Below are 26,147 nucleotides of genomic sequence, written 5' to 3'. Positions count from 1 at the left end.
CATCACCACAGCATGCATTATTCAAATGGCCATAAAACCATAAGGGTCATAGGTCACACATGAGTGTTCGGGCCATTGCACTCACGTGAAAGTGGCAGCAGTGTGCTTCATTTTCAGTGAATGCTTGAATTAAATGATTTAATGAGGTGTTGGAGAACCAAACATCGAAAACAACAACATAACCTTCGTGATGCATGGATGTCATGTTCACAAGATACCTTTCAGGTATTGAGTTTTCATGCTGACTGTTAAACGCTCACGTGTGTGACCCGTGAAGCAGCTCCAGTGTATCTTGGATCTTCACAATTCGCTGTTCACTTCATGATGCCTGAAGGCATCCTGCAGTGCCTTTGTTGAGGTTTGTGTGCAAGCTGCACAAGATGGAGGTGTGCAGATGGTAAATGTTTTTTGTTTCTCTGCATTTTTTCATTGTTGAATTGTTGTGTGAGAATGAAGCTGTAGGGGATACTTGCAACTCCTTGTTGATTTTACAACCCAAAGGTTAGCTTGAAATTCACAAAGTCAGCAAACAATCGTAAATCTGTTTGGTTTTTTTCATGCATTTTGCCTGAATCTTATTATATGATATTAAACATGACACAGATGTGCAACGCCACATAGATATTACGTTAGGTAATTCTCCAGAGAATGCTTTCAAATCATCCTCAGAATGCAAGAAAAGCAAAACTACAGCACAACTACAATACATACATCAAAAACTCAACATTTGCAGTAACCTTTTAAAGGCTCGTGTGAGATAATGCATGAATCAGAGACGCTGTCATCATAGAGTAGAACATAAGAGCATGTTTGTCCTACTCGGCTCCCGAGGGAAGTCATGAAAACTCTTCTCTCCTGTGTTTTATAGAGTTGTAAAAAACAAAGGTTTTTCCTTTGTCTGTCCCTAAGCCCTTGTCAAAAAAACCAAGTTGACGCAGGCATAAATTCCACCTGACAGCCTCTGCAAAGCTTTGGACAATAAACAAGAAATTAAAGTGGATGTTCCCTTGCCATAAAGGCTGTAAGTGGATTGTGGTATTGCCCGTTGATTGCTCTGACCATTTCTAAGCAATTATTGTACAATAATTCAAACCGATAGCGAGGGGCAATTGTGTTTTATACAACCAGCGATGCTGAAATTGACGCAAAATAGCAAAAATGGAATTTAAATTGGTAAATCTTAGCTTTTAACAACCCGACGGGCTTGGATAGGGTGCTTAATTTACACTGATCAAATAATAAATAAGTAGTCTACTATTCAAGATGACCGATATTTGTCCTGTTCATTGTAAGCACCCATTTCCCCAAGATAACAGTGGCTATCCTGTTATTTCTACTCCAGTGGTCAACCTCTTTGCACTCTCTCAAAAGCCCATAAAAGTCAATGGCAAGAAACAACAATATGCACAAGGCAAACTCATTAGCTTGGTGGTTTCTCAGTAAACACCAAGAATGTAACAGGCCCCTGATAAGAGAAAGGGCAGACAGTGAAGTTTTCACAGTCGAATAAGCCCCAGCTAATGCACTTCTGAAGAGCAGTTTGGGCTCCTGCATAGAGGAGAAGTGTTTGGATTGCCATCAAGGCCAAGATAATAGCACATGCAGGGGTGCCACTGATTTCAAAAAACTTTTTCTCTCTTGTCTTGTTCAGTTTTACCAACTTTTCTTTAGTGATATTGGTGCCGCTGATGTGTGTTACAATGTTCCGTATTACATTTAAAATGAAAGACTTCTTTAGCTTAGCATAACTTAAGCAAATCTACTTACTGTAGGCATTTACCTGCAATTTCCAAATGTAGCCCTAAAAGCTTTTCTCCTGTAAGTCTGTCTTTACTTTAGATAGTAAACCCACCTCCATTTCCATTTGCATTACACAAGCTAGTTCCCAGTCCAAATAAGAACACACACACATATGCAGGGAGCCCATTGTGGTGTAAGAGCAATCTGCCTGGAGAATGTCTGACTCCTTCCTGCCATTGCAGACAGTAAGGGGGAAATGATTAGGCCCTTTTTATTTCGCCTTATCTCCCGAACGGGGTAGCAGCTAATATGAGCAGAGTGCTTTTCAGACAGCCAGGTCTGTTTGCACACCTCGGGAGACAAAACGGGGCTGCCCACCAGCAAAGGGCAATAATTCAAGAGCACATTAATGGCTCGAAAGGGGTCTATGAGGGGCGCCGTAGATGGGAGGCCAAGCATAACACACATTTCTCTGTCACGGTACATACTTACTGTCTGTCTGTCGGTGACACATGTGCACACACACATAAAATGAGCTTCTTCGCCACAGCGGGGTCAAATAACAAGTCAGGGCTTCACATTTTCTCATTTGGTTTCCAAACCAGTGATACCTCATATTATTTCCTTTCTCCCCCCCGGGGCTTTCTCCGCCAGCTGCAGCATTCATTGTGACCATTTGTCTGTTTTGGGAAGCAGAGCTGACGCATTACATCAATATCTCGCCAACGGATACGTATATGAACAAGCTGGCAGCGGCAGTCAGATGGGCGATGACACATAGGTTAGACAGCTCAAGTGGGGCTGATGATTTAATTCGGTGAATGTCCTCAAAGATATTACAAATTAAGGAAGTCATTGTGTTATTTAGGTGTCCAACCTGTCCCCTGAAAATTTGTCATGCTCTATAATGTGAGGTGTAAGAAAAAAGGAGATCATACTAGATGTGATTGCAAAGAACCTCATGGAGATATTTGATATTTCCTGTAAACTGTGGGGATTTTGAATCTGTGGGGGATTGATTTGGGATATCTTCCCGATGGACTTGGCAATTACTCAAAACATGGGAGAATCTAAATGAAGAATACGCCCTGGAGCCTAACAGGCACGGTGCACACCTACCAAAGTCAATTCTTTTAGTAATTACACCAAATGAGTTTCATGGAATTAGTTGGTCATCAATAACTAATCAAGCAACAAAGAGAGTCATTGTTGTCTATGAATGCACGTGTTGTGTGCCCATCTTTAATTCACAAAGGTTACATGTGCTCCTTGGATGCCTTAAAAGGCCTTTAATTAATGCAAACTGTTATCATTATTACCGTTATTGAGCGGTTTCTTAAAGGGGACCCGCGCTCATTTCCTGCTACTGCCAGAGATGACCGTATTATGAATATCCCCTCTCACTGATCATCATATTCGCCTCAGCTATTTTTCTCATGTTTCCAATTTGTATTGTAAGAAATTCTAATGCATGTGCATTCTAATAATGTGGTGACCCACCCATGTGAGCCAATTATCAATAAGCGTAGGCCAGGACTTCCTTGAGGTAGTGGGAGGGGTGACACGATGAGTTACTCTACAGGTGAGCCACAGAAAAGAGACGATATTTAAGTCCTCATTTGGGTGATATTTGCACTATGTTACTTTACTAAAACAGCAATAATGAAATATTATCATCATGTCACAGAAAGGCAAATTCAAAACAGACTGATCTGCAAAGCATCTCGTAACATCTGATTTAGGGCCAGCCCTTTTATAGTCAGTCATTATGAAGCCAAGTATTTATTACTCGATTGATAAAAAGAGAAAAGTGGTATGAAACTACACATTTCAAGCCTAGATGTTGGTCAGGTGATAAGATAAGATAAGATAAGATAAGATAAGATAACATAACATAACATAACATAACATAACATAACATAACATAAGATGTAAATGTAGAAAACATACTCAAATGAAAAATAATGAAATTTATCTAGAAATATCAAGATTGTTTTACTGAAAAACATCAACCTAAACTGAAGTTTGTTCTGGATTCTTAGACACACGGGGCTAAAGACAGACTTTAGACAGTCTCCCAGTTCATCACAAGGGGAGAACTAGCTTATGTGAAAAATGCTATGAGTGATGAAACATTAAAAATGTGCAGTTTTAACATTTATTTGGTGAGTTGTGCTCTTAATAAATAAAGAGGACAGCGTAGCTCAGATGGGAAAGAAAACTATTCAGTGCCCTAAAATTCATGGTGTCCGGTAATGAAAATATCTCTATATCCATCCCATATTCTTGATTTGAGATGGTTCCTGACAAAATCTCCGGACTCTTTCATAATACTGTATCTCAACAGCTGCACTGACTTCGTTTAATTCAATATGGTGATGATTGTCTCCAAGTAAGCTTTTAATCTACAGTGGGAGAACCACCCATCCCACATCCTTCATCAAATCCACGCTACCGTTCTTATTATTCTTTAACCCTTAACCTCCTGAGATCCAGGCGCTTGTCTGGGATGCATTTTTAATTTCTCCTGGTTATTTGGAATGAGTTGGACCTGATAAAAACAAAAACTAACAATCATGTTTGACATAAATAGTGCAGAAAAGCCCAAATGTGTTGCTTCTATATGAGTGTCCAGTTTCTTGGTGTTGATGCATCCACACAAGGGAGGATGGCTTCCAGATTAAACACACAAACTCATTGGCTTTCAATTAAGCATTCCTGGTCCTAAATCAGCTGCTGCAGGACACTTTGAGCTATTCTGTTACAGGGTTGGCGTTCTGTGTCAATGACATGATGATAACTAGTTGCCGTGGTGCTCAAATGTGACTCCAGTGCAAATGCAAATAAGGAAATTTAATTTATTGACTTTGGGCTCCATTCCCAAAGTAACAGCTAACATTTATGCCTTTGTGAATCAGTTAATACCGTGGATAATATATCTTAAATAGGATTTGTATGACCCAATCACCTCCTGGCCTTGCCTCTAGCCCTTGATCATTAAACAGGTGCACATTTGGAGTTTCATGTATACAGTCAGTCACTATGAAAACCTCAATTTTGCAAGGAACACAATGCACGCAATGTCGTGCACTTTTGGGCATTGGCAGTATCTTTACAGACGTGTAATGTAACAAAAAGAAAATCTTGATTCTAATCTAAAACCTTTGAACTGCGTCAGTCCTCGCTTGTTGCGTTGCCAATTTGAAGGAAAGGTTTTTACAACAGATTGCCTTCCTCTGTGAATGGAAACTTGAGGAAAATGGCTTGTATGAGTGTGGCCACAACTAGTAATGTTATTTTTTCTTGACTCTGACCAGCAGCAAATACCCCGGCAGTTTTGCAATCAATCACTTTAAATCTCAGGCTTTAAAAGTGTGTGTGTGCACGTGTGTGTGTGTGTGTGAGTCTTTGTTTACCAGCAGCACCTTTGAAAACAAGCGACGGTGATATTGGAGTAGCCTGGAGAGCCGGTGAAAGATAGCACCATCAAGAATAAACCACAGACAACAACAGTAATTGTTTCAGCTTAAAAAAAACAAAGAAACAAAGAAACTTGAAAATAAATCTACAAAGACATCCATCTATTTTCTTAACCATTTACCAACTACAGCATCAGAGGGTTTGGAGCCTACATCTGACTTTGGGAATAAAGGGTAGGTTATTTAGGGGTTTTTTGTTTTTTTAAAGTACTGGGTATGAATTCTGGGATTATGTCAATCATCACAGTTGATTTTGTGACCACTGATCATAAAATCTAATCATGCTTCAGTCCCATGTGACCATTTGTGTCAAATTTAAAGAAATTTCCCTAAGGACTTCAAACGGCGTCTCCTTGACGATGACGGGACAAATGGATGGAAAATTCCTCTCGCTTGCTGTCACAAAGGCATAGCGAGGCAAAGAGGTGGGGGCTCTGTGTGGCTGGACACTAGTGCTGTGAGCCAAATGTGGACGCTAAAATAACAATGCCGACTGTTTTTAGCAGATTTAACATTTTTAGCAGGCCGACATCCTTTTGTTTGCAGTAAATTATAGCTCTGGCTGATGAGAGCAGGAGAATATTTATGACTACTGGCGGTAGTCATAAATATTGTAAAAACATAAAGTGCGCCCTGATGATGACGCAAGATGAAGTTTAATGGCAATTAAAGCTCTGGTCATGCATTTGTGTGCTGAATTTAATGGCAGCCCTTCCAGTTGTTGAGATTTTTTCACTCTGTTGGTTCGCCATCTCACCAAAGGACTCCAGGTATTCTGAAGGTCTTTCAGAGGTTTTTTCTCTCTTTTTCAGTCCAGTCCTTGTCCTTGACCATTTTCAGAGGAATGTTTGTTTGTTAGGCCACTTAGCAACACTGATCTAAGATAAGATAAGATAAGATAACCTTTATTAGTCCCACACGTGGGATTCAAGCAGAAAAAAGGCAAGAACCGATGCTGTGATTACACATAACAGACAACTTAGCAAATAACCAATTTTAACTTGTATTTGAAGGCACTTTATTCCTACCAGCCTGTCATAAAATCACACATCTTTAGTCAAATCTATGACAAATCCCAAAGATAGTTTGCCTGACATGAAATAGTATTTCTGTTCCAGCAAGTTGATTCCAAAAGCATGACATGAAAGTTGACATATATAAAAACTAACTGCAGCAGATGACGAGTATGTGAAAGTCATATCCTTTAGAATTAGAAAAACATCAGCAAAGACCTGTCACATGACCTGAGAGATGCATCTGACCCTTCTGTTGATCCTTCTACTGTTCACTGACGCCTCATCAGAAATGGTCTCAGTCTCAGACCTGGCTAGAAAAACCCACAACTGACCAACTATCAGTCATGGATGGGCCTCCCCAGAGCCTGAGCCTTAACATTACTGAAGCAGTGAGAACAAATGGGCCCAAAATACAAAGAAGAGCCTTGAAAGTCCTTCAAGACATCTGGAGAACTATTCCTGAAGACGATTTTTTAAAAATATGACAAGAAGTAAGAGTGTTCAGGATGCATTGAAGAATAAAGGTGGTCACACCAAATGTTAACTTTCAACCTCATTAGAATCGCACAAACTCTGTTTTTGCTTTATTTACTCAGAAATACAGATGTTTGCACATTTTAATAAATCTATTTCCATTATTTTGCTTACAAAATGTAAAGGAAGAAGGATCATGAAATATGGACCAAAAATCAAACCAAAACTGCACATTGCCACAAGTTTCCTTTTTTTAATAGCAGTCAGACCCAAAATACACTGTGGATCATGAGGGATCACAAATATCGTGACCGCCTGGGTCATACATTAGTTTCCTCTCTAATAATGTGGCAACAATAAACATCCTGTCATTAATGTGAACCGGCGTCAGATTAACATGTACTATCTCATCTCAACGCTCTTTATCATCACGGCTATCTCCATAGGCCTATCTAACAAGCAGACCATCTGTATTTCCCTATAAAAGTGAGATGAATGATGTTAATCAGCACATGGGAGCTCTGTGCATCCCTCAGCTCCACCTTGTCCTGCTGTAATAAAGCAGACTGCCTGCCTGAATAATTACTCTCATCTGTCTAAGTCATATGAGCACAGAGCCGACGAGGGAAACAGAAAAAAAGAAAGCTTCGCCCAACGGCTTCTTTCTGGAAAACCGTGAAACAAACAACTCTATTTTTGCAAATATGTTACACTTTATAACTCTTTATGTAAAAGAAAGTGTTGACAGGAAGAGTTTTTACAAAAGGACTTTATTCAGCTGAAAACAAGATGTGGAGCTGTCTAAACAAACAGAATGACTTTGAAAATAAGACATTAAAACTAAGTCACGTCAAACTTAAAAATGGGCTAATCAGAACCTCAAATATGAAACATAAAGAACTCAGAAGTACAAACGTACAGTATGAATGAAAACCATTAGAAACATTCTGACAGAGCCAACACGTATATAATAGACAGCTGTTTGTCCCTTTTTTTAATGATTCATTTACGCAGCATTTACTGCATCTTTTTTTCATAACTAATACAAAAAAAATCTTTCATTAAGGGAGACATATCCCATTTTAAGCCTCTTCTTTTTCTAGCAATGTCTCTACCATCTTGGGTAAGAAAGCTTCCAGGAAATGAAAGAAGTCTTGAAACACTCCTGTCTTGTCGCTGCTCGGCTCTAGCTTGAGCACTGCCCTTGTGCTTTCTGTACCTCCCAGCATCTGGGGCTGAACATTAAACTGCAGGGGTTCCTTGAGCTCTGGCTCTTTTTCAATGATGCAAGCCGTGACCTGGGACTCCAGCTCCACACAGCTGCCCTCTGGCCTCGAGTCAGCATCTTTGATCAGCTCCCGTTTCACTTTCCTCCTGCCTGCCCAGACTACGTGTTTTTGCATGCACATCCACGCCGGGAGCTCAGGCTTCCCTCGTCTCGCCATTCTTGGCTTTTTGCCTTGCGGCGACACCGAAGCGTCGCTGCCAGAAGACAGCGGCCTCTTGCCACCGATAACAACTGTACCCAGAGGGCTGGCTTCGATTTGGGCTTCAGCACCGTCAAAGCTGTCACTGAGTGACGATATGACAGAAGCTTGTGTAGTTTCCATTTCCTCAGCAGAAATGGACGAGTCCTCGCCAAATACGGCATCTTTAGAGGGAGCGAGGTGACACTTGAGAACGTTTTTCAGTACTTCCTCCACAGCAGAGCAAACTCTCTGAAACCACAGCAGCCGGAAACCGTCTCCCGCTGCGTGCAGTTCGTCGCGCAGTCGTTCTGGGAGCGAGGCCGACTTGAACGGGATACTGATGGTCAGCTGCCCTGTCTTGCACGGTGTCGCTTCCCCATCTGGGCTAAATAAGCGCACCAGGCCCCACGATTTCCCCTTGGTGGATTTTCGCTGATACTGCAGGCTGCGGCAGTACTTCTCAGCCTCCTGGCACTCCCTCTGAAAGCTGCGCTGACAGCGTTCATTCAGGTTTCCCGCTACATTGTGGGAAAGCTCAAAGGGGTCTAAGAGGTTTAGGGGGCCCAGTTTGGGACGCTGCTGATGTGTCTTAGTGGACTGGTCCTGTTGCAAAGCATCATCCTCTTTATTCTGACTGAGGAAATCTGTGATTGGAAGTGCACGGCCCTCCCTAACAGATATAACACTACTTGCAAAATCAAAGTTGGCATAAAAGGAGAAGAAGCCAGCCAGCAGGGTACCTGGACAGAGAAACGATTTGTTTAGAGCGAGGAAATCTCTGACTAACATATTTCTTTCTTTACATTTTAACTTTAACTTACAGAGCTGCTGAGTGTTCTTGCTGGGGGGAACAGCAATAGGCTGACTGGGGAAGGTGCAGTTCCAGCCTTCAATCACACACTCTTCCTCCTCACCTGCAATCAAGTTTAATAATTATTAACACAGGTTAAACAGTTAAACAATACATAAGCTAAAGTCACAGCAAAAAAAGACTAATACATTATCTAAGTTACCTTTAATACAAACAGTCGTTTTAGTCTGTTTTTTTTTTTTCTTTAAATTAAACAGTTAATTGTACGGTGAGTCACAAAAAGTAGGGTCAGGAAACTCTGGGTGCTCATACAAACTAAACAGTAGTTTAAGAAAGAAAAATTTATTTATATAGCATATTTGAAACCAAAGTGCTTTACACTAAAATAAAATTGAATAAACAGGTTTCTAAAAAAAAAAAAAGCATTGACACTACACGCATTCACAGGGTTTACATGAAAAACCAAACAGTAATCAATCATCCAAACAGAGTCTGGCAAAGTTTTCAAAAGCATAACAGAAAAGCTGTGTCTTTATTTTAGATTTAAAAACAGCCGCATATTTGTCTGAGGTCATTTGAGAGGTCATCCCATAATTTTTGGTGCAACAGCAGCTTCTCTGGAAATAAGCTTCAACCACAGAGTGATTGAGAAGCAAACCTTAAAGATCTCCAGGGAGCGTATCCAACACAAGAGACAACAAACTGTGCCACTTTATACTGGACTCTGTAATGCACAGGGACTCGGTGCAAAGCTGCCAACACTGGAGGAACGTAATGTCGTTTTTTCGTCCTACTCAGTAATCAGTGGCTGCAGCATTTTAGACTAATTGTAAACAGGCAGAAGATGATTGATTAACTTTAGCATACAGTCCATTACAGTAGTCCAGTTTATATGTAACAGACATGCATAATCCTTTCCAGATCAGAAGGAGTTTGTTTCTGAGCTCTTGATCTATTCTATTCCGTTTTGGTAAAAGGATCTGTGTTTGGTACAAAAAGAAACTTAAGTGGTCATGAGCCGCTGAAGGAGCCATGAACAGTCTGACTCTCCACAGGAAAAGACAAAAAACAAAAACCCTGACTTCTAAATGAATTTAGAGATTAAACGTCAAACTGGAAATGTACACAATAAAATATATATTTTTTTCTTCCTGAAGTATTCTTCAGGAATAGTTCTCCCAGCTTCTTTCATTCAAAACTCTTGAATGATACTGTCTGCCTTTTTTTGCAGTTAAGATGAGCCCATACTGCTTCAGTCATATTGACGTCCCGGCTCTGGGGAGGCCGATCCATGACTGATAGTGCTCCATTGTGCGTTGTTCTACCCAGGGGTGCTTTTACTGCACTGGCAGCATGTTTGGGATCATTTTCATGTTATTTTACAGCGTAAAACAATGCAGCTTCACTGTAAATACATTGGAACTAACATTTGGAAGGTGTGTTTGCTAGTCCCAAAAATGTCTTCTAGCTACAAAAAACAAAACCAAAAAAGGACTGATGCAGAATAAAGAGTTTTTAAGAAGACAGGTACTTTTTCACTTAAGTCAAAGATAAAGCTGTGTGTTCAGCTTGGGGAAAGCAGATTGCTGTTTAATTACTACAATTTGAAGAAAGAAGTACTTAAATGAGCAGAACAGATATGTGAAGCTTTGTTAGCAAAGCTGCAAAACAAAGCAAGGACTTTTCACTAAGCTGTACAAATCTAGGTATGCAGCAGTCAGGACCAGCAAATCACATAAAATTAACACTGAGCAGAACTGAGTTCAGCTTATTGGTGCACCTACCCACAAAAGCAGCTCATGTGGACCCTTGGGTAAATTAACTGGCCACCTCTGACAATCACTAGATACTCACTGTTCTACCTCTACCAACCTCCGTACATATTAATGATGATATTAACCAAAATTTTTCATTTGGATTCATCACTCCATCAGACCCGATGCCACTGGTTTTCAGCCCAGTTCTTTCTCCCTGTGTCTCCTCCTTAATAATGGCTTCTTGACAGCCACCCTTCTACTGAGACCATTTCTCATGAGGATTCAGTGAACAGTAGATGGATTAACTGGTCAGGTGCATCTCTCACATCCTGTGTCAGGACTTTGCTGGATTTTTCTTAACGACTTCAGATACTGTTCATCTGCTATAGATGTTTTTTTTAGGCCTTCCACTTCTTCTTTTGTCCCCCACTTGTCCAGTCTGCACATTTTTCTAAGCGAACACCATGTAGAGATAAGCCAGGCTTCAAAATTACTATTCTGTGCGTTTTTGTGCCTATTAAACAATGTTATCTTTGGCATTTTTCAGAGATTCAACTAAATAAAAAGAGAACAGATTATGTGTTTTTGTGACAGGCTGCTAGTAACAAAGTGCCTAAATTTAAAAATTGCTTAGTTGCTTGTTATGTGTAGACACAACACAGGTTCTTGCTTTGAATTAGGTGCCTTTTTTATGCTTGGATGACTCACAGCTCAGTGCTAAGTGACTTAACAAACAAAGAAACATTCCTCTGATATTTGTCAGGCACAACAACTGGATTGAAGAGGATTTAAAAAAAAAAAGCAGCCAATGCCCAAAGAAGAGCTTTGAAAGACCTTAAGAAAGTCCAGAGAACTATTGCTCAAACCCACTTTAAAAATGATTAGCAAGGCTGGCTCCTTGGAAGCAAAATATAAAGAAATGAGGGGTGGCTCAAAACTTTTGCACAGTACTGTATTCAGTTGGTTAAGTATACAAAAATGTCCTTGTGTGAAGTGTAGAAGCAATGCAGCACTTACAGGCCAAGTCTTTGAGCTGATCCACTGTAGGGAGGACAGGAGGCTCACAGTTTTGCAAGAAGAAGATAATCAGCAGCGTGAGAGCATAGTTGTTCAGAAGGGGACCGGAACCACTGGGATTACCTACACACCACAATGTGACAGTATTACTAAGAAGAAGAAACGAATCAGAACACAGCCACAAGTTTTTGTTGGGTTTTGTCACCTGTTTGTTTACGCACTCGGACTGACGGTGACTCACGCAGCCATAACGTCATTACAGTTCACTAATAAACCCGAGTAACTGTTGTGCTGCTGTGACAATTGGAATAGAGGAATCGTGGCTCAAGAGTAAAGGTAATCACCAGAAAGGCAATTAGTAGTGTCAGTAAGCAACATTCATTAAGATTTTAATATGAGTCGACACTGGCAGTACAAGAAAAAAAGCTGTTTGTGTCGTCTTATTTCATCATAACAAGGTAATAAAATTGTAAAATCACTCTTCTCGCATCAGCGATCCTAAGAGGCAGTGAGGTTCTACTGACATCTGTTGACCAGAAAATGAAATAACCACCTAAAATACAGAGGAAACTGAAACACAGGCTTCCGTTTCAATGATCTTGTTTTAAGTTGCTGCGTCTTACCGGCAAGCTGCTTCTGCTTGGCCCAGTACCGGATCGTGTACACAAGAGGCCTCAGCCTTTCATCAATCCCTGAGCACAGCTGGAGGAAGCGGGTGTTTCTTACTGCTAGTCTAGTGAGGAAAAACATGTTACGCTCACAGATAAAATAAAAACAGAGCTGAAGACAGCCGACGCTGCACAATATTGCATTCGCTCACCAACCTGTTATTAATGGTGATGTCCCCCTGCAGGTTAAGCTCACGGTGATGGAATTTGACTACGGGGAGACGAGCGCTGCTGACCACGTGGACTTTGTGCACGCTGGGCACGCAGCGTTTCAGGATCATCGCCACAAGGTCGAGAACCTCAGCTGGAGTGGCTGTGGACAGGTCGATATCAGACAGTATGGAGTCCTCAGAGCGCCCATCGTCTGACACACCTTCCCCTGGCTGAAGAAAGAGGGAATCTCACCAAAGGCGTCCTCTTTATCAAGCTACATGTGTGATATTATGTGACCAAATGTGCGCATCGAACCTGTTCTGTGGTTGACTTGGCATGAGCCTGGAAGACCTTGGTGTTTTCTAGGTCTAAGAACAGGTCCAGGTCGCATGAATGGATGCCAAACGTGTTGACAGATGAACCAAATGGGAGAATCTGGCTGTCTGCAAAACACCCAACATATGGCCACAAAAGTTAGAAAAACATTTGCTTTTTTTCCCCTCCCCATTATCCAGGCACGACCTGTGTACGGATATTTACAAAGATCACCTGGGAAGAACTCTACAAAAATCTCCTGCATGAGTTGAACCAGCAAGCTTCGAGCGTTCTTTTCATTTTCTCCCAGCTGAAACTGCTCAACAACGTGCTGCATCTGGGCGTTCACCTAGAGGGGAACAAAGGGCAACACCGTACTCCCTTTGTTAACAAACATACATGTTATAAGCTCGTCTAGTCTTTTTTCAAAGCTGCTTATTTTAGATTACACTAAACCTGTCTATTACCAGGGAACCTGCTTCATAAAAGTAAGAGTCAAGAGTTTCAAGGCTCCACTAGCACCAAACAAGTGTATTTATCATTTTTTAAAGACACACACATTTTTAGCAAACTTTAGAAAAGGATGCTTACAGACACCAACTGACACAAGTCGGGTTTGAGGCGGTCAAGAACTTGTTGGAGGTTCTTGGGATCGTTCTTCTTCTTGGGAATCAACTTGAAATTCTTCTTTTCCCGAGGTTTAACGCGCAGCTTCAGGCCTTTCAGCTTATGCTCAATACAGGACAGAGCTGCTTGGATGCTATCTGTCTCACTGAACTGCACGATGGCATACACACCCTGTGAGCGCAGAGGGACAAAGTCATGCTTTAATAGAACTGCAGTGATTTGGGGTTGCTTTAAGACTGTGCACATCTGGATTGCATACAGTTATCTGACCTTGTCTTTGTCAATGATGACATCTGCGACTGACCCAAACTGCTGAAAATACTCCGCTAAGTCAGTTTGGGAGATATCAGGATTGATGCCACCAACGAACACGCTGTGGTCTTCCTGGGTCTTCCTAGTGGCCCGCACGCCACTCAGCGTCTGATGCTTCTTCCCTTTCAGATGCTGATCCAAACTTGCTGCTGCAGGACAAAAATAATGCTTCAATAAAGTTCAGGTACGGACTCTGGAACGGTTCAGATGCATCTCTCAGGTGCTGTGCTAAGTGTTTGCTGGATTTTTTTTTTTTTACTTTGAGACAGTGAACATCTGCTACAGATAAGTGTTTTGTTTTTTTTTTAAGCCTGACATTTTTTAAGGACACACTGTGCTGGTTAATAGCTTTTTGAGAATCTTCTTGTTTATTATTTTGTGCCTAAATTGTGTTATCTTTGGCATTTTTCATAGACTCAACTAAAGAAACGGGAACAAAATATGTTTTTGCAGCTTGCTGCTAGTAACAAAATGCCCAAATATACAATTTTAAGTTGGTTCTTTACTAAATTTTCTGTTATGTGTAGACACAACCCTGATCCATCCCTTGAGTTAGATACCATTGTTTTTTTTGAACGAGCCAAAGGTATGCGTTAACCGGCTTAACAACCAAAAGATTACTCTGAAAATGGTCAGGTAAAATGACTGGACTGTAAATGAGTGAAAAACAGCCCATGTCAAAAAACAAACCAAACCAAACAAAACCTTGAGGCTGGAGAACTAGTGCTCAACAACACTTTACAACATGGCAAGTAAGTCTGGCTCCTTGGAAGGAAACTATAATCCTTCGGATCAAGACTTTTGCACAGTGCTGTAGAAAAAAATTACGAATTTTCTCTGAGTAATGTTAATCTTTAAAGCTAGGGAAAATAAAGCAGACATAATTTAGTAATGTATGTGTAATATGCAAAGTGCGGTAACACTCATTAAACTTATGACGGAATTGACGGCAACGTTCAAACTGTCGCCGCAGTTTTATTAATTATCTGTAAATAAAAGAAACTATTACATTCACAGCACTTCAGCAGACTCGTATATGGTTGAGTTAGCTTCCATTACTTACAGTTGGGTAAACTGACGTTGCACAGGGTGCAGTGAAACCCTCCAGGCGTTGTTTTTATGTCACTGTGCTCTGACATGATGTAAAGAATAAGTTATAACGACAAACGCAGGAAGCACAAAAGTCGCTAGCCAAGTTTGAGGCCAACAACCTTCCACGCGCCTCTCAAATCTCCCTCCAGCGTCGACTCCGCGTTTGCTTTCAGTCCGTCACCAAACTCCGTCCGGGTTGCTCCCATGTTTTTAATCATACAGTTCCTCTTAACTCTTGAACTACAGCACTCGCTGTAGCAGGAATAGTCTATGAAAGTTTATTTATAAAGGGGTGGCACTGAGGCCATAGAGAACCATTAACATTAATTAGAAACTTTTTTTTTTTTAATTTGTCCAATTTCAGTTGAGGTCTCTAAAGTAGAATTATAAAATGCATCATTTTTAAGGTAATTTATTTTAGCGTGAAAACCTTTAAGCCTTTCACTTAAGGTAAACTGTAAACCTACTGCAGGATAGAGCTTAAATTACAACCTCTGAGGTAGTTACAGCAGAGGTCTCAGGACACATTTAACACATTGTCACAAAGCCCACTAGGATAACATGGTAAACATACTATTATTTTCTTAATCACTAATACTATGCGAGTTATAAACCTGATCATCTATTTACCAGCTGAACCCAATATGCAGATGCATTCAAAAGTTGATTTAAACATTTTTTTAATAAAATAAAAACAATTTCCACACATTTTCCAATGTAGAAAAAAAATTTAATAACCAATTTTTTGAACCATAAAATATTTGCAGAATCAGTGAAGAATAATACAGCTTGACACCAAATGATTAAAAACAAAGACTCCATGCTGAACTCAGGCAAAAAGCTTTTTCACTATAAAACTACCGCAAAGCATTACAATCTAAAAAAAAGGAAGGAAAAAAATAAAAAGACACGTACAAAAATAGATTATCATTAAAAAGGTACTGATGTGTACAAATGCATCTATTTGTTTGCTGATCTTCCTCTGCGGGTTTTAGGCTGCGTTTCAGCTTCAACGGTTTTCTTGGGGTTGTTTGCAGGTTCCACTTTGGCAGCAGTCTTCGCCCCTCGCCCGACTCTTTTAACAGGCCTACTGTCAACAGCTTTACCTGAGAGATCCTCCTCTTCAGTTTTGTTGGCAACATTTGACACAATTTTGCTTTCACTGTTGACTTGGTCTGCAGCTTTAGGCTTCCTACCTCGCACTGCTTTTACAGGTGTCGCCTTTGGAATCTCGAAGACTTCCAAGTCTGATTTCCACTTAACACATCTTTTGGACATCTTTGCGTTGCTCTCAACAGCTTCAGGGTTCTTCTGGTCAGTAGTCGTCGTAGGCTCTTCTGTTGTGGACTTTAATGCTCCCCGTCTTCCCTTTCTTGCTGGTTCCACTGATGTGCGAGCAGGCTCGGAAACCAAAACTGTGGATTCTGTGTTGACCTCCTCAGGAGAAACCGTTGTACCTCTGCGGGCTCTCTTGGCTGGAATGGCTTGTGAAGTCTCACATTTAGCAGAAGCCCTCACCCCCCTTGACCTGCTAGTTTTCATAGACGAGGAAAGTGGCTCAGCATTTTTCTCCTCCTCAGCCTCCGGCTTGTGTTCAGGATTTTCGGCAGTGGCTTTAGTTTCTTCGGCAGCCTGTTTGCCCCTCCTGCCTCGTTTGGGTTTATTTTCATTGACAACAGGGACCTCTTTGACGTCAATGGATTCCACAATCTCTGTGTCTTGTTTTGCTTTCCGCCCTCCTCTTCTGGGCTTCGTGGCCACGCTAGCCTCTTTGCGTATCTGGGCTGGTTCTGTTGTCTCTGAAATGACCATCTCAGCAGTTTGGGCTTCTTCTGTTAATTCTGTTTGGGCCTGCTCAGACTTTGTTAGTTTTATTTTTTTAGCAGGCTCATTCATCTTTTCTTCATCCTGTTTGGCATTTCTGCCCCTCTTTACTCTGGCTGGAGGCTGAGACTGCGCATTCGTCTCCACTGCTGCCTGCTCGACCACCTCTTCGGTCACCTCATTCTGTTCAGCGGTATCCTGTCTTGCCTTTCTCCCTCTTCGTGATTTTCCAGCGGTGGGAAGAGTGGGCTTCTGAGGCTCAGCGTTTTCCACTTGGCCCTGTTCCCCACTCGCTGTTTCAACCGTTACAGGCTCTGGTTGAGCTGGCTCAACAGGTGTTCGTTTTGCTCTCCTCCCTCTGACTGGCTTAGCGACAGCTTCTTCTGTCTGGAGTGCAGAATACTTTTCTTGACTGGTGTTTATCACAGACGCTTGGGCACTGACATCAGCGGAGGTCTCAGAGGTGCTCTCCTGAGACTTTGCATTTCTGCCTCTTTTTGTGTGTCTAGCTGCAGGTGGCGCTGCAGCTTCCATTTTCTTCCCTCTTCTTTCTCCTCTCGCTGGAGTAGGTACAATGGGATCTTCAGGAATTTCAGCTGCCTCTTTTTTATCTTCAAGTTCTTCAGATTCGGCCTGTTTTGCTCTTCTGCCTTGGACAGATTTCTTCTGAACTGAAACTGGTGTCTGCACGTGAAGTAAGCTTTCAGCTTGAGGTGCTTGGACAACAGTTTCCATGGCATCAGGTTTGTTTTCATCAGCTCCACCTGGCAACACCTCAGGCTGGTCACTGCAGGCTACATTTGCATCTAATTTTAAACAAGAGCGAGATAAAACAAGGGGGACAAAATTATACATAAATTATAAATATCCATATGATAAAAATGAAATAACATAATGCAACATGTTCAGTTATTAGTTATACTTCCTAAGAGAAGGCACTAAATAATCTAGAGTGTTATACCTGGTGTATCTTGGGGAACATCCTCAGTCACATTTCGTTGCTGTGACTCTTTGGGTTGCTTAGCTCTTCTTCCTCGCTTGGGCACAGCACTTTCATTTGCTTTCTCCTCAACATCAAGTGGCTGGCTCTGAACACGCTCAGCTTCAGCAGCAACTTCAGGCTCTTTAGAAGACTGCTGTGCACTTCTACCCCTTTTCGGCTTAGGAGCAACTTTGGGAGACTGAAGGTGATTCTCTTCTGCTGACAGCTCAACAGCTGTCTTCGCATTTCTGCGTCTTGGTGTCTGTCTAACAGCAGGTGGTGCTGTAGCTTCAGTTTTCTTTCCTCTTCTTCCTCTGGATGGAGCAGGGATTACAGGCTCTTCGGCAGAGTCTGGTGCTTCCTGTTTATCCTGAGCTGCTTTAGATTCCACCGTTTTTGCCCTTCTGCCTCGTACAGATTTCTTCTCATGGGCAGGATCTGCATTCACAGCAGTCTTCACCTCAGCTTCTTCAAGAAGTACTGCATCTGCCTGAGAGACCGTTTCCATGGCATCTGATGTTTTATTATCATCATCCAAAAGGAGGGAGAGAGAGGGGGAAAAGGAAACAGTTTAAAGCTGAATCTGTGTGGAGACTGATATGTTTTGACAACATTACAAAAGAAAGACACATGGATCACACTCTTTTCAATTCCACGCTCCCAAGGACACACATTTAACAGTTTTTAGTAAACTTAACCCACCTTTTTCCACGTTTCCACTGCTGTCGAGAGACATCTGAGCTTCACCCTGCTAAAAATAGAACAAAACCAATTTGGACAATGAGGTCTTGTTAGAAAACTGTAAACCATGCACACAAAACAACTTTCTAAAACCAGGGATTAGAGGCAATGGCATTCATAAGAGTTAACTCAGTAACACAGACAGATGTGTTCAGACTTAATTTTAGAGTGAGATGATAAACCAAACAGAGTCTCTTCAGTGTTCGCCCCTTTTTTGGGGGCATGTATTTTGTATGAATACTGAGTGCGTTTGTCATTACCTCCTTTGCCTCTGGTTGTACTGTGGGCTCAGTCAGTGGCTCCTCCATAAGTTCTTGAAGTCCCTCGAAGTCCTCCACTGGAGCATTACCCCTCAGCCTCGGCGACTTCATGAGTCTCTTGAGCCCGAAATTCGCCTCAACAGGTTCACCTTTCTGTCTGGGAGTTCTCATGAGCCTCTTCACGTCAACCATATCTACGACAGGAGCACCTTTCTCCATGGGTGTCTTCATTATTTTCTTGATTCCGGTGAGGTGAACCACTGGGGAGCTCATCGTTTTTGGAGTTTTCATGCGTTTTGCGTCAGATTCTTGCAACTGTGCTGGCGTCTGCAGAAGCTCCTTAACACCATCCAAACTGGCATCACCACCCTCTGGGGCTTTGGGGGTCTTCAGAATCTTCCCTCGAAGGTCTTCAAGCGGTTCAGCCTTCTCCTTTGGAGTTCTAAAAATTCTCTTAACTCCAGTGAAGCACTCTTGCTGTTCAGCCTTCTGTTTGGGAGTCTTCAGAAGATTCCCTCTGATGTCCTCTAAAGGTTCGGCTTTCTGTCTCGGAGTCTTCATGATCCTCTTGACCCCAGTGAGGCACTCCTGTTTTTCAGGCTTCTGTTTGGGAGTTTTCAACAGCTTCCCTCTCAAATCTTCAACAGGCTCAGCCTTCTGTTTTGGCGTCTTCATGATCCTCTTTACCCCAGTGAGCGAATCTGGTAATTCTGGCCTCTGTTTGGGAGTTGTCACAGTGGACGTCTGCAAATCTGCACTCTGCCGTTCACTTGACTCTGACTGAATCTGGCCCATGAAGGTGGCGTCTTGATCTTCATCAAGGAGGCGTTGGACTGCCTCACTGTTGTATCTTCTGCCTTTTACTGCAGATGTAACACTCAGCGGAGATACTATCATCTCACCTGTAAATAAGTCATATTTTTGTTTTCCTTTATAACAACTGAATGTCCCAGCCAGCTTACTTGGACTATGCAGAACTCAATATTCACTACCAATCAAAACACCACAAATACACAGCTTACCTGGTTCCTCTGGTGTGTTCAGCACTGATGGCTCCATCACAGATGCGCTCTGACCTCCTGCCGGTGTCTTTGTGACGACGTTATCGTCGATTAAAGACTTCCGCTTCCTTTCGTTTACAGGCGTTTTAAACATTTCAGAAATACCTGAAATCACACAGCACAATGTAAGAAGACACAATAATGAAATCGCCCACAAGTTTCCCCACCTGCTGTGGATGGAGGAGAGGTGCTTACCAGTCAAGTCCTCATCCATTTTCATGTTCTTTTTGAAGAGTGCAACATTGGTGACCACTCTTGGTGCAGCGCCAGTTGGCTGCACAACGGTCTGTCTGTGTGCTCTACCCACAACAATGGTGGCGGGCGAGTCTGCATGTCCAGTGCTCACGTAGCCCTTCAGATTTCTGGCAGGTGTCTGATTGGTGTTTTGGAAAGACAAGTAGATTTTATAAAGATCATTATAAAGATTCAGAACAACAGACACATAATTGTTACATTTCAGTATCTGCAAACACTAATTAATGCGTTACTGATGTGCCCTAAAAGTGTAATACTTCCCAATCTTGATACATAACTTTAACAAAAAACAAACAAACAAAAGACTCTTACTGTGGATCTATTTTTATCAAAAGTTTTAACAAGACAAAGACAAATTCTAATTAAAAAAAAAATTCTACTTTAAACATAACTGTACTTGGTACAATATGTTTCTGTACCTGTGGTTTGGGCACTGCTTTCTTCTTAGGCTTTTGGGCAATGGTTTTTTTAAGTGGAGCAACAACTTGAGCCTTAGGTTGACCAAATTTCACAATGTGCGCCCAAGGATTGGAGACTGGATGGACATGAGAAGAAAAAAGACACATGAAAACACACAAAATTAATCTTCTCATTCTCATTGTGTTGCCAAGATCATCAGATTGCTTTTTCTACAACAACTGCATTAACTAATAATAAACAGCTTTGAAAGATTAAATAAAATTTACACTTTTAAAGATGATAAAAAGAAAATGAGTAAAACAAGTAGCTTTCAGCTTCTCACACACACACTTCATTGTGACTGGAACTGACAGAATTTTAGTGCTGGGAACAAAAACCAAGAGCTGAAACCAGCTATCAAACATTTCAGCACTTATCATACCTTTTATAGATGCTCTTGAAATGCCACTTCTTCTGTGCATCTTTACTGCACTCTTCACAGCACCTGGAGTCTTCTGCGAGGTGCTTTTCCTTCCCTTGTGTGTTTTAGGGGTGACGGTGGGCAAAAGAACCTGGTCAGTGACCTTGTCGGCTTCAGCTATTGGAGAGGGTGTACTAATTTGTGACACAGAAAACCGCCCCTTGACCGTGGGGGCCTGAACTCCTGAATTAGTGGGAGTTTTAGCTGGTGTAAGGATGACAGCAGGAGCACTTTCCAGAGAAGTACCAGGCAAACCCACAGTTGCCCTTCTTTTTCCAGCAGGAACTTGCTTGTGGGGAATCTGCCCTGGGGTTGAAGCCCTGCGTTGACTTTTCTGCTGTTCGTTGGTTTTAGGAGTTTCCACTTTAGAAGGAGATCTTCCTCTTGCAGGAGATGGGCTCTTGGATTTCGGCGATTTATTCGCTGTTGCTTTAGGAGAAGCTGATCTGGATTTGGGCGATTTATTGGCAGGAGAAGCTGCTTTGGGAGACGGGGACCTGGACTTGGGCGACTTCTTTGCGGGAGACGGGGACCTGGACTTGGGCGACTTCTTTGCGGGAGACGGGACCTGGACTTGGGCGACTTCTTTGCGGGAGACGGGGACCTGGACTTGGGCGACTTCTTTGCGGGAGACGGGGACCTGGACTTGGGCGACTTCTTTGCGGGAGACGGGGACCTGGACTTGGGCGACTTCTTTGCGGGAGACGGGACCTGGACTTGGGCGACTTCTTTGCGGGAGACGGGGACCTGGACTTGGGCGACTTCTTCACAGAAGTTGGAGTCTTAGGAGAAGCCGTTTTCTTGCTCGGTGATTTCTTAGGTGATGGTGTTTTTGTTTTTGCAGGACTTTTTGCACGTGGGCTGCCCTCCTATGGAAAACAATATATGTTTTAAATAAGTGTGTATATATATATATAACATTCCAAGTATACTGTCACTTAAAACTGCCCATTCTTACTTTTAGCAAGCCGATGACGGATGCTCGTCTAAGCAGTGACTGCTTGGGTCTCAAGAGAGACAAGCTCCTCCGTGGGGTAGCCCCCTTGCGTAATGGAGAGTCAGGAGGCAACCGTTTGTCAAACAGCTCTGGGCTCAGGTAACCTCCAAAGGAAACACGTTTCCTCTTCGTTTGCTGTTTGGGCAAGTCTTCTCCAAGTTCTGCACTCTTGCGTTTTTTGGACACTTCTTTTCCTATGAAAACAAAATATGCTCGTACATTAGTATCAATATCAATTATACAGCCACACCCAGAAATATTATAATTAAATTTTGAGCAGTAAAACCTTTTCCAGCTGAATTCCTGGGTGATGCCTTTGTTTTTTCGTCTTGGTTCTTGGTCACTGGAGTTTTGCCAGGTGACGTTTCCTTACTCCTCCTCCTCGCAGGCGACTTGGGTGTTTCAGCTGTAATTTGCTCAACAACCTCGTTCACAGTAAACTTCTGAGGAGTTGCGCCGTTTCTTTTCCGAGGTGAAGCCGTTTCAATCACGCTGCCATTTTCAGCCTTTTCTGCTCTGGGTTCAGCCGTCTCAGCAGCTGGAACCTTCGCTTGCTTACTCACAGACGCTGGAGTTCCCCCATTTGTACTTCCAGGTCCAGCTAGAACTTCACTTTTCTTAGGAGTGCTTTTTCTCTCAGTTAAAATGGCACTACCTTTTCTGACCGAATTGGGTTTTGGAGAGGCGACCTTTGAGGAAGGTGTTTCAAGCTGACTGGCACAAGATTTCCGAGGGGTCTTGACATCCAGAGATTTTTTGATCATTTGATACAGGTCGCTGAAGGGGGAGTTGTTCTTGCCTTGTAGCAGGCTATCGTCTGCCTTGGACTCCAACTCTCCGGTTTTCTCCAAGGAATGCTGAATATTGTCATGGTTGGCTCCATCTTTAAGACAAGTATCTTAAAAAAAATAATAATAAAACAAATCAGTCAGTGGCTGTTTAGCTGTTTGTTCTGCAAGACCATTTACAGCTTTGGTTACATGGGTCTGCTTATTTTCAGACATATTTAGTGAGTGTACACTGCTTCACATAGCTACATTGCTAAAAATGACTGTTTCTAAATGGAAATCACACCTGATGACACTTCAGAGAATCTCTTTTCTCCTTTTTCCACAATAGGGGTGTCCCCCACTTGCTGGTCTTGAAGAACCTAAGAATAAGACACCCCCATTAGTAAAACAATCCAATTTATTAGAAGGGTAATTTTTTTTTCTTTTTTTTAAAGAGAGTTGTGGAAGGCTGAAATATTCAGAGTGGTTTAAAAGTAAAATAAATAAATATAATTACCTTGAGGGTTTCGGGTTTGCCTCCGATGGCAGATCTCTTCTTTGGCGTTGGTGCCGGAGGATACTCAAACCTGAAATAATCAAAAGCAGAAACATAGAAGACACTCTTTAGAGTGACCATGACAATGCTAACATGGAGACACTAAGACCAGGACTGTTTAATTCCCACTGCAAGCAGTATAATCTATGAGCTCTTAAAATATGTTAGGCTACGTCCACATGTACTCGGGTATTTTTGAAAAAGCAGATTTTTCTATGCGTTTGCACCTTTCATCCACATGTAAACGGCGTTTTCGGTCACTGAAAACGGAGATTTTTTAAAACTCCTGCCAGGGTGGAGATTTTCGAAAACTCAGTTTTTGCGTTTATGGAGAAAACCCAGCGTCAAAGGTGTGCGCCTTTTTTGATGTCACACTGTGCGCCAGGTTATTGTTTCGGTGAAATGAATTTCTACAATAGCGGATTTAGACAAAATACCGTTAATGTTAATTTTTACTCTCTGCAGTTACTGTCCCTCCACACATAAGACTCAGTTCTGCTCCGTTTTCAAAAATACCCGTGTACGTGTGGACGTAGCCTTAAACACATCAGAAGATTGCAATCACCCACCACTTTTTTTACAAGCTATATCATCTCATTTTTATCTCTACATGAAAAACAATAAATTAACTCCAGTCATACTCACCTGAATTTGCATTTAGCAATAATAACCAACAAGCCAATATCATGTTAACTGAAACGGCCAACAGATTTCATATTACGTGGTATTGTTGAGCTTAAGCATCACATTCGGTTTTAGCGGGTTCCTCATATCCTTGACTTTGTGCAGGTTGCATTTCAGATATTGCACTTTTGTTCCAACAACACACTCTGCTAAAAGCAGCTTGAATGCCCTTTACCTCAGCGTTTGTCTAACGGCTTATGAAAAAAGGTTGTTAAAATGTTTCTTTTCACACCACACTCACCTGAAAGAACGGTCAATAATGGTTATAACATCTCCATGTTTCAGGCGCTCAGACTGCTGCAAAACCTCGCCATTGACACGCGTTGGATTTGCTGAGCTTAAATTGGTCAAAATGACCTGGCAGAAAGAGAGAGCGAGAGAGAAACACCACATGAACAATGAAAACATTTCAAAGCAGAAGCACAACTACATGATTACACACCACATAAGCAAACATTCCCCACAGCAATCATTTTTTAAATATCGGCAAACTAAGGCCATTAAAGCAGTCGCGCTTCTTGTATTTTCTTACCTCTTTATTCTCATTCAAGTCAATCCGACAGTGCTCCTTGGAGACTTGAGGAAGCTGAATACGAATATCACAGTCAGGCTTCCTGTAAGGTCACAAGCAGAAGGCATTCAGTTGCATGTTAAGTGGAACCTCTTCATATTTACATGTAACTGGGAGCTGATCTTTAAAGGCTCATGAAGCCGGGTCAGATGGTGCAAAACTGATGTGGATTTGCTTGAGAGCTTTGATCTAACAATGTAAAGTCTACTGTATATGAGAACAAACATAGTTTCTTCACTTCAACAGCTTAACAGTAAAGTTTTTTATAGCCTATCACAATCACAACATGATAAACATTGATGAAGTGTATGTGTTTTCTGTAGTACACGAGGATGTCTTACATGTATGAATACTACTGTAAGTGGGAATAAAACAGAAGGTAAACAAAGGTTAGCTCTACCAACCTTCCAAATAAACATGCTGCAGTCAGAGGAAATTCAGTCCCATCTCCTCCACTCCGCTTAATCACGACAATCTTCCCGTGCAATGGCATTTTTCCAACGTTACCTGGGAACATTACGAAACACAAGTGTCAGCCTACTCAGAGGCGAAAAGCACAGGCAAGTCCACGTTAGACAATCAAACTTTAAATATTAAATAGCATTTAAATATCGTTCCAAGCCGAGGAAAGCCATTTACTAGGCGGCAACATTGTATTCATAGCTAACGATGACATTTAGCTATTTTTTAAGTTAGTTTACGGCATTTTAGGTAGTTTTAGTTTATTCTACACTTCTTTTTAACTCTGTGTATGATTAACATAACCCTAGATTGTTTTGTATTTCTATCACAAACCAAACCAGTAGGACCGTTGTTCCTCAGTAAAAGCGCTAGCAAAAATGTTCCCAGTATCCCACGTGCAATGTGGCCTCGACTGTAGACTTTTCGTCTTGCCAGAAATGCATAGCTAGCTATAAGTTTGAGTATTATTTATCATGTACTACATTCTTTAGTTAAAAAAAGAAAAAAAAAACGTGTGACGTTATAACGCCACCGTTAAAAACTTAACGTCGGGTCGCCACTTGTTTTACACGACTTATAAAATCTAATATAACGGTAGTTTAGGACTATCGTAGCCTCACCTGAAAGTCACTTTGCAGATGCGTAAAATCCTGGGAAATCCATAAACATAGACGAGGATACAACGAGGACTTTTACTATACTATCATATCAGCCTAAAGTTAAAACGACAATCTGTCATGCCGACGACTACCTAACGTAAGCAACCTTCAACAGCGGTCCCTTGTTGTCCGTCGCCTGTTCCAGGGAAGTGTTGTGATATCAATCCGCCAAACTTAAATGCACTCGGTTGCCCCACTAAAACTTGACTTCACTTGTGTTTTGTGATGAAATGCGTGTCATATTTTGTCACACTAGGTTTATCATGCACTGTATATTTGCTCGGATCAAATTTGACTCGCGTTTAGACAAAAGGGACTATTTTGTTTACAAATTTGGCGGAACAATATCACATTGGTGAATGGATGGGCATTTGAAAATATTTGAAATTCCGCGCGAAGAATTGTGATTGGCTCAGGCGTCATCGTATCGTAAAAGGGGGTGGGGCTAGTAGCGCAGAGTAAACTTCTCCAAGCAGCACATAAGACCAATGGCTCAAGTAGTACCTACAGATATT

General features: G+C 41.8%; 2 protein-coding genes across 8 annotated transcripts; both read right to left on the bottom strand.

Annotated features, from left to right (window-relative positions):
* Positions 1 to 7,460: 7,460 nt before the first annotated feature.
* On the bottom strand, positions 7,461 to 15,142 carry tut1 (terminal uridylyl transferase 1, U6 snRNA-specific). The gene is made up of 10 exons (XM_003438585.5): positions 14,902 to 15,142; positions 13,797 to 13,987; positions 13,491 to 13,697; positions 13,134 to 13,248; positions 12,900 to 13,027; positions 12,588 to 12,814; positions 12,387 to 12,496; positions 11,764 to 11,886; positions 9,000 to 9,092; positions 7,461 to 8,918 (listed from the first exon to the last, which is right to left on the bottom strand). Exons 1-10 carry the CDS (start codon positions 14,975 to 14,977, stop codon positions 7,792 to 7,794), a joined length of 2,397 nt encoding a protein of 798 aa, XP_003438633.1. The 5' UTR covers positions 14,978 to 15,142; the 3' UTR covers positions 7,461 to 7,791.
* A 496-nt stretch (positions 15,143 to 15,638) lies between these two features.
* On the bottom strand, positions 15,639 to 25,783 carry mki67 (marker of proliferation Ki-67). Of its 7 annotated transcripts, none has more exons than XM_019362756.2 (18): positions 25,594 to 25,783; positions 24,916 to 25,018; positions 24,473 to 24,554; positions 24,182 to 24,297; positions 23,218 to 23,287; positions 23,005 to 23,080; positions 22,217 to 22,828; positions 21,892 to 22,124; positions 21,660 to 21,802; positions 21,502 to 21,624; positions 20,895 to 21,466; positions 20,473 to 20,588; positions 19,994 to 20,171; positions 19,760 to 19,903; positions 18,738 to 19,639; positions 18,439 to 18,487; positions 17,716 to 18,249; positions 15,639 to 17,560 (listed from the first exon to the last, which is right to left on the bottom strand). In XM_019362756.2, exons 2-18 carry the CDS (start codon positions 25,002 to 25,004, stop codon positions 15,891 to 15,893), a joined length of 5,709 nt encoding a protein of 1,902 aa, XP_019218301.1. In that variant the 5' UTR covers positions 25,005 to 25,018; positions 25,594 to 25,783; the 3' UTR covers positions 15,639 to 15,890. The 7 variants fall into 7 exon arrangements, with proteins under 7 accessions (XP_019218301.1, XP_025765723.1, XP_019218302.1 ...); XM_025909938.1 differs by having other exon boundaries at positions 18,439 to 18,484; XM_019362757.2 differs by having other exon boundaries at positions 20,895 to 21,430.
* Between the last annotated feature and the right edge of the window lie 364 nt (positions 25,784 to 26,147).

Source organism: Oreochromis niloticus, linkage group LG8, assembly GCF_001858045.2.
Source record: "Oreochromis niloticus isolate F11D_XX linkage group LG8, O_niloticus_UMD_NMBU, whole genome shotgun sequence".
NCBI classification, from domain to species: Eukaryota; Metazoa; Chordata; class Actinopteri; order Cichliformes; family Cichlidae; genus Oreochromis; species Oreochromis niloticus.
The sequence above is the reverse complement of the archived record's forward strand: the minus strand, read 5'-3'. Positions and strand labels throughout refer to the sequence as shown.